Below are 17,180 nucleotides of genomic sequence, written 5' to 3'. Positions count from 1 at the left end.
AACCCCTACACTACTGTACCCTGGATTATTAGTCCAGTAACATGACCCCTACACTACTGTAGCCTGGATTATTAGTCCAGTAACATGACCCCTACACTACTGTACCCCTGGATTATTAGTCCAGTAACATAACCCCGACACTACTGTACCCTGGATTATTAGTCCAGTAACATAACCCCTACACTACTGTACCCTGGATTATTAGTCCAGTAACATCACCCCTACACTTCTGTACCCTGGATTATTAGTCCAGTAACATAACCCCTACACTACTGTACCCTGGATTATTAGTCCAGTAACATAACCCCTACACTACTGTACCCTGGATTATTAGTCCAGTAACATAACCCCTACACCACTGTACCCTGGATTATTAGTCCAGTAACATAACCCCTACACTACTGTACCCTGGATTATTAGTCCAGTAACATAACCCCTACACTACTGTACCCTGGATTATTAGTCCAGTAACATAACCCCTACACTACTGTACCCTGGATTATTAGTCCAGTAACATAACCCCTACACTACTGTACCCTGGATTATTAGTCCAATAACATAACCCCTACACTACTGTACCCTGGATTATTAGTCCAGTAACATAACCCCTACACTACTGTACACTGGATTATTAGTCCAGTAACATGACCCCTACACTACTGTACCCTGGATTATTAGTCCAGTAACATAACCCCTACACTACTGTACCCTGGATTATTAGTCCAGTAACATAACTCCTACACTACTGTACCCTGGATTATTAGTCCAGTAACATAACCCCTACACTACTGTACACTGGATTATTAGTCCAGTAACAGGACCCTCCACTACAGTACCCTGGATTATTAGTCGAGTAACATAACGCCTGCACTACTGTACCCTGGATTATTAGTCCAGTAACATAACCCCTACCCTGCTGTACCCTGGGTTATTAGTCGAGTAACATAACGCCTGCACTACTGTACCCTGGATTATTAGTCCAGTAACATAATCCCTACACTACTGTACCCTGGATTATTAGTCCATTAACATAACCCCTACACGACTGTACCCTGGATTATTAGTCCAGTAACATAACCCCTACACTACTGTACCCTGGATTATTAGTCCAGTAACATAACCCCTACACTACTGTACCCTGGATTATTAGTCCAGTAACATAACCCCTACACTACTGTACCCTGGATTATTAGTCCAGTAACATAACCCCGACACTACTGTACCCTGGATTATTTGTCCAGTAACATAACCCCTACACTACTGTACTCTGGATTATTAGTCCAGTAACATGACCCCTACACTACTGTACCCTGGATTATTAGTCCAGTAACATAACCCCTACACTACTGTACCCTGGATTATTAGTCGAGTAACATGACCCTTACACTACTGTACCCTGGATTATTAGTCCAGTAACATAACCCCTACACTGCTGTACCCTGGATTATTAGTCCAGTAACATAACCCCTACACTACTGTACACTGGATTATTAGTCCAGTAACATGACCCCTGCACTACAGTACCCTGGATTATTAGTCCAGTAACATAACCCCTGCACTACTGTACCCTGGATTATTAGTCCAGTAACATAATCCCTACACTACTGTACCCTGGATTATTAGTCCAGTAACATAACCCCTACACTACTGTACCCTGGATTATTAGTCCAGTAACATAACCCCCACTCTATTGTACCCTGGATTATTAGTCCAGTAACATAATCCCTAAACTACTGTACCCTGGATTATTAGTCCATTAACATAACCCCTACACTACTGTACCCTGGATTATTAGTCCAGTAACATGACCCCTACACTACTGTACCCCTGGATTATTAGTCCAGTAACATAACCCCTACACTACTGTACCCTGGATTATTAGTCCAGTAACATAACCCCTACACTACTGTACCCTGGATTATTAGTCCAGTAACATAACCCCTACACTACTGTACCCTGGATTATTAGTCCAGTAACATGACCCCTACACTACTGTACCCTGGATTATTAGTCCAGTAACATAACCCCTACACTTCTGTACCCTGGATTATTAGTCCAGTAACATAACCCCTACACTACTGTACCCTGGATTATTAGTCCAGTAACATAACCCCTACACTACTGTACACTGGATTGTTAGTCCAGTAACATAACCCCTACACTACTGTACCCTGGATTATTAGTCCAGTAACATGACCCCTACACTACTGTACCCTGGATTACTAGTCCAGTAACATAACCCCTACACTACTGTACCCTGGATTATTAGTCCAGTAACATGACCCCTACACTACTGTACCCTGGATTGTTAGTCCAGTAACATAACCCCTACACTACTGTACCCTGGATTACTGGTCCAGTAACATAACCCCTACACTACTGTACCCTGGATTATTAGCCCAGTAACATAACCCCTACACTACTGTACCCTGGATTATTAGTCCAGTAACATAACCCCTACACTACTGTACACTGGATTATTAGTCCAGTAACATGACCCCTACATGACAGTACCCTGGGTTTTTAGTCCAGTAACATAACACCTACACCACTGTGCCCTGGATTATTAGTCCAGTAACATAACCCCTACACTACTGTACCCTGGATTATTAGTCCAGTAACATAATCCCTACACTACTGTACCCTGGATTATTAGCCCAGTAACATAACCCCTACACTACTGTACCCTGGATTATTAGTCCTGTAACATGACCCCTACACTACTGTACCCCGGATTATTAGTCCAGTAACATAACCCCTACACTACTGTAACCTGGATTATTAGCCCAGTAACATAACCCCTACACTACTGTGCCCTGGATTATTAGTCCAGTAACATCACCCCTACACTACTGTACCCTGGATTATTAGTCCAATAACATAACCCCTACACTACTGTACCCTGGATTATTAGTCCAGTAACATAACCCCTACACTACTGTACACTGGATTATTAGTCCAGTAACATGACCCCTACACTACTGTACCCTGGATTATTAGTCCAGTAACATAACCCCTACACTACTGTACCCTGGATTATTAGTCCAGTAACATAACTCCTACACTACTGTACCCTGGATTATTAGTCCAGTAACATAACACCTACACTACTGTACACTGGATTATTAGTCCAGTAACAGGACCCTCCACTACAGTACCCTGGATTATTAGTCGAGTAACATAACGCCTGCACTACTGTACCCTGGATTATTAGTCCAGTAACATAACCCCTACACTACTGTACCCTGGATTATTAGTCCAGTAACATAACCCCTACACTGCTGTACCCTGGGTTATTAGTCGAGTAACATAACGCCTGCACTACTGTACCCTGGATTATTAGTCCAGTAACATAACCCCTACACTACTGTACCCTGGATTATTAGTCCAGTAACATAACCCCTACACTGCTGTACCCTGGGTTATTAGTCGAGTAACATAACGCCTGCACTACTGTACCCTGGATTATTAGTCCAGTAACATAATCCCTACACTACTGTACCCTGGATTATTAGTCCATTAACATAACCCCTACACGACTGTACCCTGGATTATTAGTCCAGTAACATAACCCCTACACTACTGTACCCTGGATTATTAGTCCAGTAACATAACCCCTACACTACTGTACCCTGGATTATTAGTCCAGTAACATAACCCCTACACTACTGTACCCTGGATTATTAGTCCAGTAACATAACCCCTACACTACTGTACCCTGGATTATTAGTCCAGTAACATAACCCCTACACTACTGTACTCTGGATTATTAGTCCAGTAACATAATCCCTACACTACTGTACCCTGGATTATTAGTCCAGTAACATAACCCCTACACTACTGTACCCTGGATTATTAGTCCAGTAACATAACTCCTACACTACTGTACCCTGGATTATTAGTCCAGTAACGTAACACCTACACTACTGTACCCTGGATTATTAGTCCAGTAACATAAACCCTACACTACTGTACCCTGGATTATTAGTCCAGTAACATAACCCCTACACTACTGTACCCTGGATTATTAGTCCAGTAACATAACCCCTACACTACTGTACACTGGATTATTAGTCCAGTAACATGACCCCTGCACTACAGTACCCTGGATTATTAGTCCAGTAACATAACACCTACACTACTGTACCCTGGATTATTAGTCCAGTAACATAATCCCTACACTACTGTACCCTGGATTATTAGTCCAGTAACATAACCCCTACATTACTGTACCCTGGATTATTGGTCCAGTAACATAACCCCTACACTACTGTAACCTGGATTATTAGCCCAGTAACATAACCCCTACACTACTGTGCCCTGGATTATTAGTCCAGTAACATCACCCCTACACTACTGTACCCTGGATTATTAGTCCAATAACATAACCCCTACACTACTGTACCCTGGATTATTAGTCCAGTAACATAACCCCTACACTACTGTACACTGGATTATTAGTCCAGTAACATGACCCCTACACTACTGTACCCTGGATTATTAGTCCAGTAACATAACCCCTACACTACTGTACCCTGGATTATTAGTCCAGTAACATAACTCCTACACTACTGTACCCTGGATTATTAGTCCAGTAACATAACACCTACACTACTGTACACTGGATTATTAGTCCAGTAACAGGACCCTCCACTACAGTACCCTGGATTATTAGTCGAGTAACATAACGCCTGCACTACTGTACCCTGGATTATTAGTCCAGTAACATAACCCCTACACTACTGTACCCTGGATTATTAGTCCAGTAACATAACCCCTACACTGCTGTACCCTGGGTTATTAGTCGAGTAACATAACGCCTGCACTACTGTACCCTGGATTATTAGTCCAGTAACATAATCCCTACACTACTGTACCCTGGATTATTAGTCCATTAACATAACCCCTACACGACTGTACCCTGGATTATTAGTCCAGTAACATAACCCCTACACTAATGTACCCTGGATTATTAGTCCAGTAACATAACCCCTACACTACTGTACCCTGGATTATTAGTCCAGTAACATAACCCCTACACTACTGTACCCTGGATTATTAGTCCAGTAACATAACCCCGACACTACTGTACCCTGGATTATTTGTCCAGTAACATAACCCCTACACTACTGTACTCTGGATTATTAGTCCAGTAACATAATCCCTACACTACTGTACCCTGGATTATTAGTCCAGTAACATAACCCCTACACTACTGTACCCTGGATTATTAGTCCAGTAACATAACTCCTACACTACTGTACCCTGGATTATTAGTCCAGTAACGTAACACCTACACTACTGTACCCTGGATTATTAGTCCAGTAACATAAACCCTACACTACTGTACCCTGGATTATTAGTCCAGTAACATAACCCCTACACTACTGTACCCTGGATTATTAGTCCAGTAACATAACCCCTACACTACTGTACACTGGATTATTAGTCCAGTAACATGACCCCTGCACTACAGTACCCTGGATTATTAGTCCAGTAACATAACACCTACACTACTGTACCCTGGATTATTAGTCCAGTAACATAATCCCTACACTACTGTACCCTGGATTATTAGTCCAGTAACATAACCCCTACATTACTGTACCCTGGATTATTGGTCCAGTAACATAACCTCTACACTACTGTACCCTGGATTATTAGTCCAGTAACATAACCCCTACACTACTGTACCCTGGATTATTAGTCCAGTAACATAACCCCTACACTACTGTACCCTGGATTATTAGTCCAGTAACATAACCCCTACACTACTGTACCCTGGATTATTAGTCCAGTAACATAACCCCTACACTACTGCACCCTGGATTATTAGTCCAGTAACATAACCCCTACACTACTGTACCCTGGATTATTAGTCCAGTAACATAATCCCTACACTACTGTACCCTGGATTATTAGTCCAGTAACATAACCCCTACACTACTGTACCCTGGATTATTAGTCCAGTAACATAACCCCTACACTACTGTACCCTGGATTATTAGTCCAGTAACATGACCCCTACACTACTGTACCCTGGATTATTAGTCCAGTAACATGACCCCTACACTACTGTACCCCTGGATTATTAGTCCAGTAACATAACCCCGACACTACTGTACCCTGGATTATTAGTCCAGTAACATAACCCCTACACTACTGTACCCTGGATTATTAGTCCAGTAACATCACCCCTACACTTCTGTACCCTGGATTATTAGTCCAGTAACATAACCCCTACACTACTGTACCCTGGATTATTAGTCCAGTAACATAACCCCTACACTACTGTACCCTGGATTATTAGTCCAGTAACATAACCCCTACACCACTGTACCCTGGATTATTAGTCCAGTAACATAACCCCTACACTACTGTACCCTGGATTATTAGTCCAGTAACATAACCCCTACACTACTGTACCCTGGATTATTAGTCCAGTAACATAACCCCTACACTACTGTACCCTGGATTATTAGTCCAGTAACATAACCCCTGCACTACTGTACCCTGGATTATTAGTCCAGTAACATAACCCCTGCACTACTGTACCCTGGATTATTAGTCCAGTAACATGACCCCTACACTACTGTACCCTGGATTATTAGTCCAGTAACATGACCCCTACACTACTGTACCCTGGATCATTGGTCCAGTAACATGACCCCTACACTACTGTACCCTGGATTATTAGCCCAGTAACATAACACCTACACTGCCGTACCCTGGATTATTAGTCCAGTAACATAACCCCTGCACCACTGTACCCTGGATTATTAGTCCAGTAACATAACCCCGACACCACTGTGCCCTGCATTATTAGTCCAGTAACATAACCCCTACACCACTGTACCCTGGATTATTAGTCCAGTAACATAACCCCTACACCACTGTACCCTGGATTATTAGTCCAGTAACATAACCCCTACACCACTGTGCCCTGGATTATTAGTCCAGTAACATAACCCCTACACTACTGTACCCTGGATTATTAGTCCAGTAACATAACCCCTACACTACTGTACCCTGGATTATTAGCCCAGTAACATAACCCCTACACTACTGTACCCTGGATTATTAGTCCAGTAGCATGACCCCTACACTACTGTACACTGGATTATTAGTCCAGTAACATAACCCCTACACTACTGTACCCTGGATTATTAGTCAAGTAACATAACCCCTACACTACTGTGCCCTGGATTATTAGTCCAGTAACATAACCCCAACACTACTGTGCCCTGGATTATTAGTCCAGTAACATAACCCCTACACTACTGTACCCTGGATTATTAGTCCAATAACATAACCCCTACACTACTGTACCCTGGATTATTAGTCCAGTAACATAACCCCTACACTACTGTACCCGGGATTATTAGTCCAGTAACATAACCCCTACACTACTGTACACTGGATTATTAGTCCAGTAACATGACCCCTACATGACAGTACCCTGGGTTTTTACTCCAGTAACATAACACCTACACCACTGTGCCCTGGATTATTAGTCCAGTAACATAACCCCTACACTACTGTACCCTGGATTATTAGTCCAGTAACATAACCCCTACACTACTGTACCCTGGATTATTAGCCCAGTAACATAACCCCTACACTACTGTACCCTGGATTATTAGTCCAGTAACATAACCCCTACACTACTGTACACTGGATTATTAGTCCAGTAACATGACCCCTACATGACAGTACCCTGGGTTTTTAGTCCAGTAACATAACACCTACACCACTGTGCCCTGGATTATTAGTCCAGTAACATAACCCCTACACTACTGTACCCTGGATTATTAGTCCAGTAACATAACCCCTACACTACTGTACCCTGGATTATTAGCCCAGTAACATAACCCCTACACTACTGTACCCTGGATTATTAGTCCTGTAACATGACCCCTACACTACTGTACCCCGGATTATTAGTCCAGTAAAATAACCCCTACACTACTGTAACCTGGATTATTAGCCCAGTAACATAACCCCTACACTACTGTGCCCTGGATTATTAGTCCAGTAACATCACCCCTACACTACTGTACCCTGGATTATTAGTCCAATAACATAACCCCTACACTACTGTACCCTGGATTATTAGTCCAGTAACATAACCCCTACACTACTGTACACTGGATTATTAGTCCAGTAACATGACCCCTACACTACTGTACCCTGGATTATTAGTCCAGTAACATAACCCCTACACTACTGTACCCTGGATTATTAGTCCAGTAACATAACTCCTACACTACTGTACCCTGGATTATTAGTCCAGTAACATAACCCCTACACTACTGTACACTGGATTATTAGTCCAGTAACAGGACCCTCCACTACAGTACCCTGGATTATTAGTCGAGTAACATAACGCCTGCACTACTGTACCCTGGATTATTAGTCCAGTAACATAACCCCTACACTACTGTACACTGGATTATTAGTCCAGTAACAGGACCCTCCACTACAGTACCCTGGATTATTAGTCGAGTAACATAACGCCTGCACTACTGTACCCTGGATTATTAGTCCAGTAACATAACCCCTACACTGCTGTACCCTGGATTATTAGTCCAGTAACATAATCCCTACACTACTGTACCCTGGATTATTAGTCCATTAACATAACCCCTACACGACTGTACCCTGGATTATTAGTCCAGTAACATAACCCCTACACTACTGTACCCTGGATTATTAGTCCAGTAACATAACCCCTACACTACTGTACCCTGGATTATTAGTCCAGTAACATAACCCCTACACTACTGTACCCTGGATTATTAGTCCAGTAACATAACCCCGACACTACTGTACCCTGGATTATTTGTCCAGTAACATAACCCCTACACTACTGTACTCTGGATTATTAGTCCAGTAACATGACCCCTACACTACTGTACCCTGGATTATTAGTCCAGTAACAAAACCCCTACACTACTGTACCCTGGATTATTAGTCGAGTAACATGACCCTTACACTACTGTACCCTGGATTATTAGTCCAGTAACATAACCCCTACACTGCTGTACCCTGGATTATTAGTCCAGTAACATAACCCCTACACTACTGTACACTGGATTATTAGTCCAGTAATATGACCCCTGCACTACAGTACCCTGGATTATTAGTCCAGTACCATAACCCCTGCACTACTGTACCCTGGATTATTAGTCCAGTAACATAATCCCTACACTACTGTACCCTGGATTATTAGTCCAGTAACATAACCCCTACACTACTGTACCCTGGATTATTAGTCCAGTAACATAACCCCCACTCTATTGTACCCTGGATTATTAGTCCAGTAACATAATCCCTAAATTCCTGTACCCTGGATTATTAGTCCAGTAACATAACCCCTACACTACTGTGCCCTGGATTATTAGTCCAGTAACATAACCCCAACACTACTGTGCCCTGGATTATTAGTCCAGTAACATAACCCCTACACTACTGTACCCTGGATTATTAGTCCAATAACATAACCCCTACACTACTGTACCCTGGATTATTAGTCCAGTAACATAACCCCTACACTACTGTACCCGGGATTATTAGTCCAGTAACATAACCCCTACACTACTGTACACTGGATTATTAGTCCAGTAACATGACCCCTACATGACAGTACCCTGGGTTTTTAGTCCAGTAACATAACACCTACACCACTGTGCCCTGGATTATTAGTCCAGTAACATAACCCCTACTCTACTGTACCCTGGATTATTAGTCCAGTAACATAACCCCTACAGTACTGTACCCTGGATTATTAGCCCAGTAACATAACCCCTACACTACTGTACCCTGGATTATTAGTCCAGTAACATAACCCCTACACTACTGTACACTGGATTATTAGTCCAGTAACATGACCCCTACATGACAGTACCCTGGGTTTTTAGTCCAGTAACATAACACCTACACCACTGTGCCCTGGATTATTAGTCCAGTAACATAACCCCTACACTACTGTACCCTGGATTATTAGTCCAGTAACATAACCCCTACACTACTGTACCCTGGATTATTAGCCCAGTAACATAACCCCTACACTACTGTACCCTGGATTATTAGTCCAGTAACATAACCCCTACACTTCTGTACCCTGGATTATTAGTCCAGTAACATAACCCCTACACTACTGGACCCTGGATTATTAGTCCAGTAACATAACCCCTACACTACTGTACCCTGGATTGTTAGTCCAGTAACATAACCCCTACACTACTGTACCCTGGATTATTAGACCAGTAACATGACCCCTACACTACTGTACCCTGGATTATTAGTCCAGTAACATAACCCCTACACTACTGTACCCTGGATTATTAGTCCAGTAACATGACCCCTACACTACTGTACCCTGGATCATTAGTCCAGTAACATGACCCCTACACTACTGTACCCTGGATTATTAGTCCAGTAACATAACACCTACACTACTGTACCCTGGATTATTAGTCCAGTAACATAACCCCTACACTACTGTACCCTGGATTATTAGTCCAGTAACATAACCCCTACACTACTGTCCCGTGGATTATTAGTCCAGTAACATAACCCCTACACTACTGTACCCTGGATTATTAGTCCAGTAACATAACCCCTATACCACTGTACCCTGGGTTATTAGTCCAGTAACATAACCCCTACACCACTGTGCCCTGGATTATTAGTCCAGTAACATAACCCCTACACCACTGTGCCCTGGATTATTAGCCCAGTAACATAACCCCTACACTACTGTACCCTGGATTATTAGCCCAGTAACATGACCCCTACACGACTGTACCCTGGATTATTAGTCCAGTAACATGACCCCTACACTACTGTACCCTGGATTATTAGTCCAGTAACATAACCCCCACACTACTGTACCCTGGATTATTAGTCCAGTAACATAACCCCTACACTACTGTACCCTGGATTATTAGTCCAGTAACATGACCCCTACACAACTGTACCCTGGATTATTAGTCCAGTAACATGACCCCTACACCACTGTACCCTGGATTATTAGTCCAGTAACATAACCCCTACACCACTGTACCCTGGATTATTAGTCCAGTAACATAACCCTACACTACTGTACCCTGGATTATTAGTCCAGTAACATAACCCTACACTGCTGTACCCTGGATTATTAGTCCAGTAACATAACCCCTACACTACTGTACTCTGGATTATTAGTCCAGTAACATGACCCCTACACTACTGTACCCTGGATTATTAGTCCAGTAACATAACCCCTACACTACTGTACCCTGGATTATTAGTCGAGTAACATGACCCTTACACTACTGTACCCTGGATTATTAGTCCAGTAACATAACCCCTACACTGCTGTACCCTGGATTATTAGTCCAGTAACATAACCCCTACACTACTGTACACTGGATTATTAGTCCAGTAACATGACCCCTGCACTACAGTACCCTGGATTATTAGTCCAGTAACATAACCCCTACACTACTGTACCCTGGATTATTAGTCCAGTAACATAATCCCTACACTACTGTACCCTGGATTATTAGTCCAGTAACATAACCCCTACACTACTGTACCCTGGATTATTAGTCCAGTAACATAACCCCCACTCTATTGTACCCTGGATTATTAGTCCAGTAACATAATCCCTAAACTACTGTACCCTGGATTATTAGTCCAGTAACATAACCCCTACACTACTGTACCCTGGATTATTAGTCCAGTAACATGACCCCTACACTACTGTACCCCTGGATTATTAGTCCAGTAACATAACCCCTACACTACTGTACCCTGGATTATTAGTCCAGTAACATAACCCCTACACTACTGTACCCTGGATTATTAGTCCAGTAACATAACCCCTACACTACTGTACCCTGGATTATTAGTCCAGTAACATGACCCCTACACTACTGTACCCTGGATTATTAGTCCAGTAACATAACCCCTACACTTCTGTACCCTGGATTATTAGTCCAGTAACATAACCCCTACACTACTGTACCCTGGATTATTAGTCCAGTAACATAACCCCTACACTACTGTACCCTGGATTATTAGTCCAGTAACATAACCCCTACACTACTGTACCCTGGATTATTAGTCCAGTAACATGACCCCTACACTACTGTACCCTGGATTATTAGTCCAGTAACATAACCCCTACACTACTGTACCCTGGATTATTAGTCCAGTAACATGACCCCTACACTACTGTACCCTGGATCATTAGTCCAGTAACATGACCCCTACACTACTGTACCCTGGATTATTAGTCCAGTAACATAACACCTACACTACTGTACCCTGGATTATTAGTCCAGTAACATAACCCCTACACTACTGTACCCTGGATTATTAGTCCAGTAACATAACCCCTACACTACTGTCCCGTGGATTATTAGTCCAGTAACATAACCCCTACACTACTGTACCCTGGATTATTAGTCCAGTAACATAACCCCTATACCACTGTACCCTGGGTTATTAGTCCAGTAACATAACCCCTACACCACTGTGCCCTGGATTATTAGTCCAGTAACATAACCCCTACACCACTGTGCCCTGGATTATTAGCCCAGTAACATAACCCCTACACTACTGTACCCTGGATTATTAGCCCAGTAACATGACCCCTACACTACTGTACCCTGGATTATTAGTCCAGTAACATGACCCCTACACTACTGTACCCTGGATTATTAGTCCAGTAACATAACCCCCACACTACTGTACCCTGGATTATTAGTCCAGTAACATAACCCCTACACTACTGTACCCTGGATTATTAGTCCAGTAACATAACCCCCACACTACTGTACCCTGGATTATTAGCCCAGTAACATAACCCCTACACTACTGTACCCTGGATTATTAGCCCAGTAACATGACCCCTACACTACTGTACCCTGGATTATTAGTCCAGTAACATGACCCCTACACTACTGTACCCTGGATTATTAGTCCAGTAACATAACCCCCACACTACTGTACCCTGGATTATTAGTACAGTAACATGACCCCTACACTGCTGTACCCTGGATTATTTGTCCAGTAACATAACCCTACACTACTGTACCCTGGATTATTAGTCCAGTAACATAACCCCTACACTGCTGTACCCTGGATTATTAGTCCAGTAACATGACCCCTACACTACTGTACCCTGGATTATTCGTCCAGTAACATAACCCCTACACTACTGTACCTGGATTGTTAGTCCAGTAACATAACCCCTACACTACTGTACCCTGGATTATTAGTCCAGTGACATAACCCCTACACTACTGTACCCTGGATTATTAGTCCAGTCACAAAACCCCTACACTACTGTACCCTGGATTATTAGTCCAATAACATAACCCCTACACTACTGTACCCTGGATTATTAGTCCAGTAACATAACCCCTACACTACTGTACCCCTGGATTATTAGTCCAGTAACATAACCCCTACACTACTGTACCCTGGATTATTAGTCCAGTAACATAACCCCTACACTACTGTACCCTGGATTATTAGTCCAATAACATAACCCCTACACTACTGTATCCTGGATTAATAGTCCAATAACATAACCCCTACACTACTGTACCCTGGATTATTAGTCCAGTAACATAACCCCTACGCTACTGTACCCTGGATTATTAGTTCAGTAACATAACCCCTACACTACTGTATCCTGGATTATTAGTCCAATAACATAACCCCTACACTACTGTACCCTGGATTATTAGTCCAATAACATAACCCCTACACTACTGTATCCTGGATTATTAGTCCAATAACATAACCCCTACACTACTGTACCCTGGATTATTAGTCCAGTAACATAACCCCTACACTACTGTACCCTGGATTATTAGTCCAATAACATAACCCCTACACTACTGTACCCTGGATTATTAGTCCAGTAACATAACCCCTACACTACTGTACCCTGGATTATTAGTCCAATAACATAACCCCTACACTACTGTACCCTGGATTATTAGTCCAATAACATAACCCCTACACTACTGTATCCTGGATTATTAGTCCAATAACATAACCCCTACACTACTGTACCCTGGATTATTAGTCCAGTAACATAACCCCTACACTACTGTACCCTGGATTATTAGTCCAGTAGCATTACCCCAACACTACTGTACCCTGGATTGATTCTTCCCTTCATTCTTGCATTCTCTCTTTCGCTTTTTATTTCTATCTTTTTCTCTCTCTCTCTGTCCATGTTTCTTTTCTCCCTTTCTTTCTCTCGTTCTTCCTCTCGCCCTCTCTCATCCATGTCTCTTTCTTTCTTTCTCTGCTTTGTGTTTCGCTCTCCTCCTTTCTGTATCTCTTCTTTTTCATTTCCTCCTTCCCTCTTTCCTTCCCGTCGGTTACGTCGTTCAGCGGTTGGAGGATTCCTTCTTACTTTCACTGGCTTTCTCCCGCAGGGATCGGAGATTACCAGCCCGTCGAGGGAGAGCGTATCGTCGCAGTATTGAGCACTTACTGATCTGGAGCCCCTCGGTCGGGGATGGAGCAGCGATGGGAAAGCGAGGGAGAGGGCAGGCGTGGAGGAGGCCAGTGGGAAGCTTACTAACCCCGCCTTCTTCCGCCTCCCCGCCGTTTGACCATTCCACTCCGTCTCCCGCTCTTCGAGCTGAAGATAGTTCGTGGAAGTCCCTGCTGGGTCGCCAAGCACGTTACCTTCTCATCCTCTCTGCAAACCTCAGCTCTTCCTAAAACTCCGCCTCCATACCGTCGCCCATCTCTGCCACCATACCGTCGCCCATCTCTGCCCCTGCCTCAGCCCATCTGCTGCTGAAACTCTCCTCCTCGCCCCCTGTGCTCGCTGACCTACCCTGGCACCCGGTCCAGCAGCGCCTCGATTTTAAAATTCTCCATTCTTGTGTTCAAAGAACCTCCATGGGCCTCGACCCTCCCTATCTCTGTAACCTCCTCCAGCCCCTACAATCCTCCCTATCTCTGTAACCTCCTCCAGCCCTACAATCCTCCCTATCTCTGTAACCTGCTCCAGCCCCTACCACCCTCCCTATCTCTGTAACCTCCTCCAGTCCTAGAAACCTCCCTATCTCTGTAACCGCCTCCAGCCCCTACGAACCTCCCTATCTCTGTAACCTCCTCCAGCCCTACAACCCCCCCTATCTCTGTAAGCTCCTCCAGCCTCTAGAACCCTCCCTATCTCCGAAACCCCCTCCAGCCCCAACAACCCTCCCTATCTCTGTAACCTCCTCCAGTCCTAGAACCCTCCCTATCTCTGTAACCTCCTCCAGCCCTACAACCCTCCCTATCTCTGTAACCTCCTCCAGCCCCTACAAACCTCCCTATCTCTGTAACCTACTCCAGCCCCTGCAACCCTCCCTATCTCTGTAACCTCCTCCAGCCCCTACAACCCTCGCTATCTCTGTAACCTCCTCCAGCCCCTACAACCCTCCCTATCTCTGTAACCTCCTCCAGCCTCTACATCCCTCCCTATCTCTGTAACCTCCTCCAGCCCCTACAACCCTCCCTATCTCTGTAACCTCCTCCAGCCCTACAACCCTCCCTATCACTGTAACCTCCTCCAGCCCTACAACTCTCCCTCTCTCTGTCACCTCCTCCAGTCCCTGCAATCCTCGCTATCTCTGTAATCTCCTCCAGCCTCTACTACCCTCCCTATCTCCGTAACCCTCTCCAGCCCCTACAACCCTCCCTATCTCTCTAACCTCCTCCAGACCCTACAACCCTCCCTATCTCTGTAAGCTCCTCCAGCCCTACAACCCTCCCTATCTCTGTAACCTCCAGCCCCTACCACTCTCCCTATCTCTGTAACCTCCTCCAGTCCTAGAACCCTCCCTAGCTCTGTAACCTCCTCCAGCCCTACAACCCTCCCTATCTCTGTAACCTGAACCTACAACCCTCCCTATCTCTGTAACCTACTCCAGCCTCTACAACCCCCCCTATCTCTGTAACCTCCTCCAGCCCCTACGAATCTCCCTATCTCTGTAACCTCCTCCAGCCCTACAACCCTCCCTATCTCTGTAACCTCCTCCAGCCTCTACAACCCTCCCTATCTCTCTAACCTCCTCCAGCCCCTACAACCCTCCCTATCTCTGTAACCTCCTCCAGCCCTACAACCCTCTCAATCTCTGTAACCTGAACCTACAACCCTCCCTATCTCTGTAACCTCCTCCAGCCCTACAACGCCCCCTATCTCTGTAACCTCCTCCAGCCCCTACAACCCTCCCTATCCCTGTAACCTCCTCCAGCCCCTGCAACCCTCCCTATCTCTGTAACCTCCTCCAGCCCCTACAACCCTCCCTATCTCTGTAACCTCCTCCAGCCCCTACATCCCTCCCCATTTCTGTAACCTCCTCCAACCCCACAACCCTCCCTATCTCTGTAACCTCCTCCAGCCCTACAACCCTCCCTACCTCTGTAACCTCCTCTAGCCCCTACAACCCTCCCTATCTCTGTAACTTCCTCCAGCTCTAATAACCCTCTGAGATCTCCGCGCTCCTCCAATTCTGGCCTCTTGCGCTTCCCCCGATTTCCATCGCTCCACCGCTGGCGGCCGTGTCTTCAGCTGCCTGGGCCTGGAAGCTCTGGAATTCCCTCCCTAAACCTCGCCACCTCTCTCTCTCCTCCTGTAAGACCCACCTTACAGCCTACCTCTTTGACAGTGCTAACCGGAAAGTCGAGCCTTCGTAATGCGGCCATCACGGGGTGTGGGGCAGGTGTGACGGACCAGCTCGTCTCCATCTGTCCCATCAATTGCGGACGTTTGCATGCATCCCCCTACCTTGTTTTCGTAGCAGGTGAACATTGTAATTGTAAATCTGTAGCATCCCCTGCCAATCTCCGACTCGGAAACGGTCTCTGTACCCACAGATCGTGTTCTTCTGTATTACTTGTAACCAACTAATTAAAGGTCTCTGCAATATATGCATTGGATTGTCTTTTATCGCGGTTTATTGCCTAAACTGACCATTGCTTTCAGTCCAGTCTCAAATCAGAGTTCACTGCATCTAAATAAGAAACACAAGAAATAGTAGCAGGAGTAGGCCATTCGGCCCCTCGGGCCTGCTCCGCCATTCAATGAGATCATGGCTGATCATCCAAATTCAGTGCCCTGTCCCTGCTTTCTCCCCATACCCCTTGATCCCTTTAGCCGTAAGAAATAT

General features: G+C 44.6%; 1 protein-coding gene across 1 annotated transcript in view; it reads left to right on the top strand.

Annotated features, from left to right (window-relative positions):
- Positions 1–16,941, top strand: part of LOC147092196 (cobalamin binding intrinsic factor-like) — an 82,218-nt gene extending 65,277 nt beyond the window's left edge. The window contains exon 9 of the mRNA XM_085975870.1: positions 14,448–16,941. Coding sequence (XP_085831996.1) covers positions 14,448–14,509 — 62 coding nt within the window. The 3' untranslated portion in view covers positions 14,510–16,941. The remainder of the gene's footprint in view (positions 1–14,447) is intronic.
- Positions 16,942–17,180: the final 239 nt, after the last annotated feature.

Source organism: Somniosus microcephalus, unplaced genomic scaffold (genome assembly GCF_052327205.1).
Source record: "Somniosus microcephalus isolate GS21.2 unplaced genomic scaffold, FLI_Smic_1.0 unresolved_chr2, whole genome shotgun sequence".
Lineage (NCBI taxonomy): Eukaryota > Metazoa > Chordata > Chondrichthyes > Squaliformes > Somniosidae > Somniosus > Somniosus microcephalus.
The sequence above is the reverse complement of the archived record's forward strand: the minus strand, read 5'-3'. Positions and strand labels throughout refer to the sequence as shown.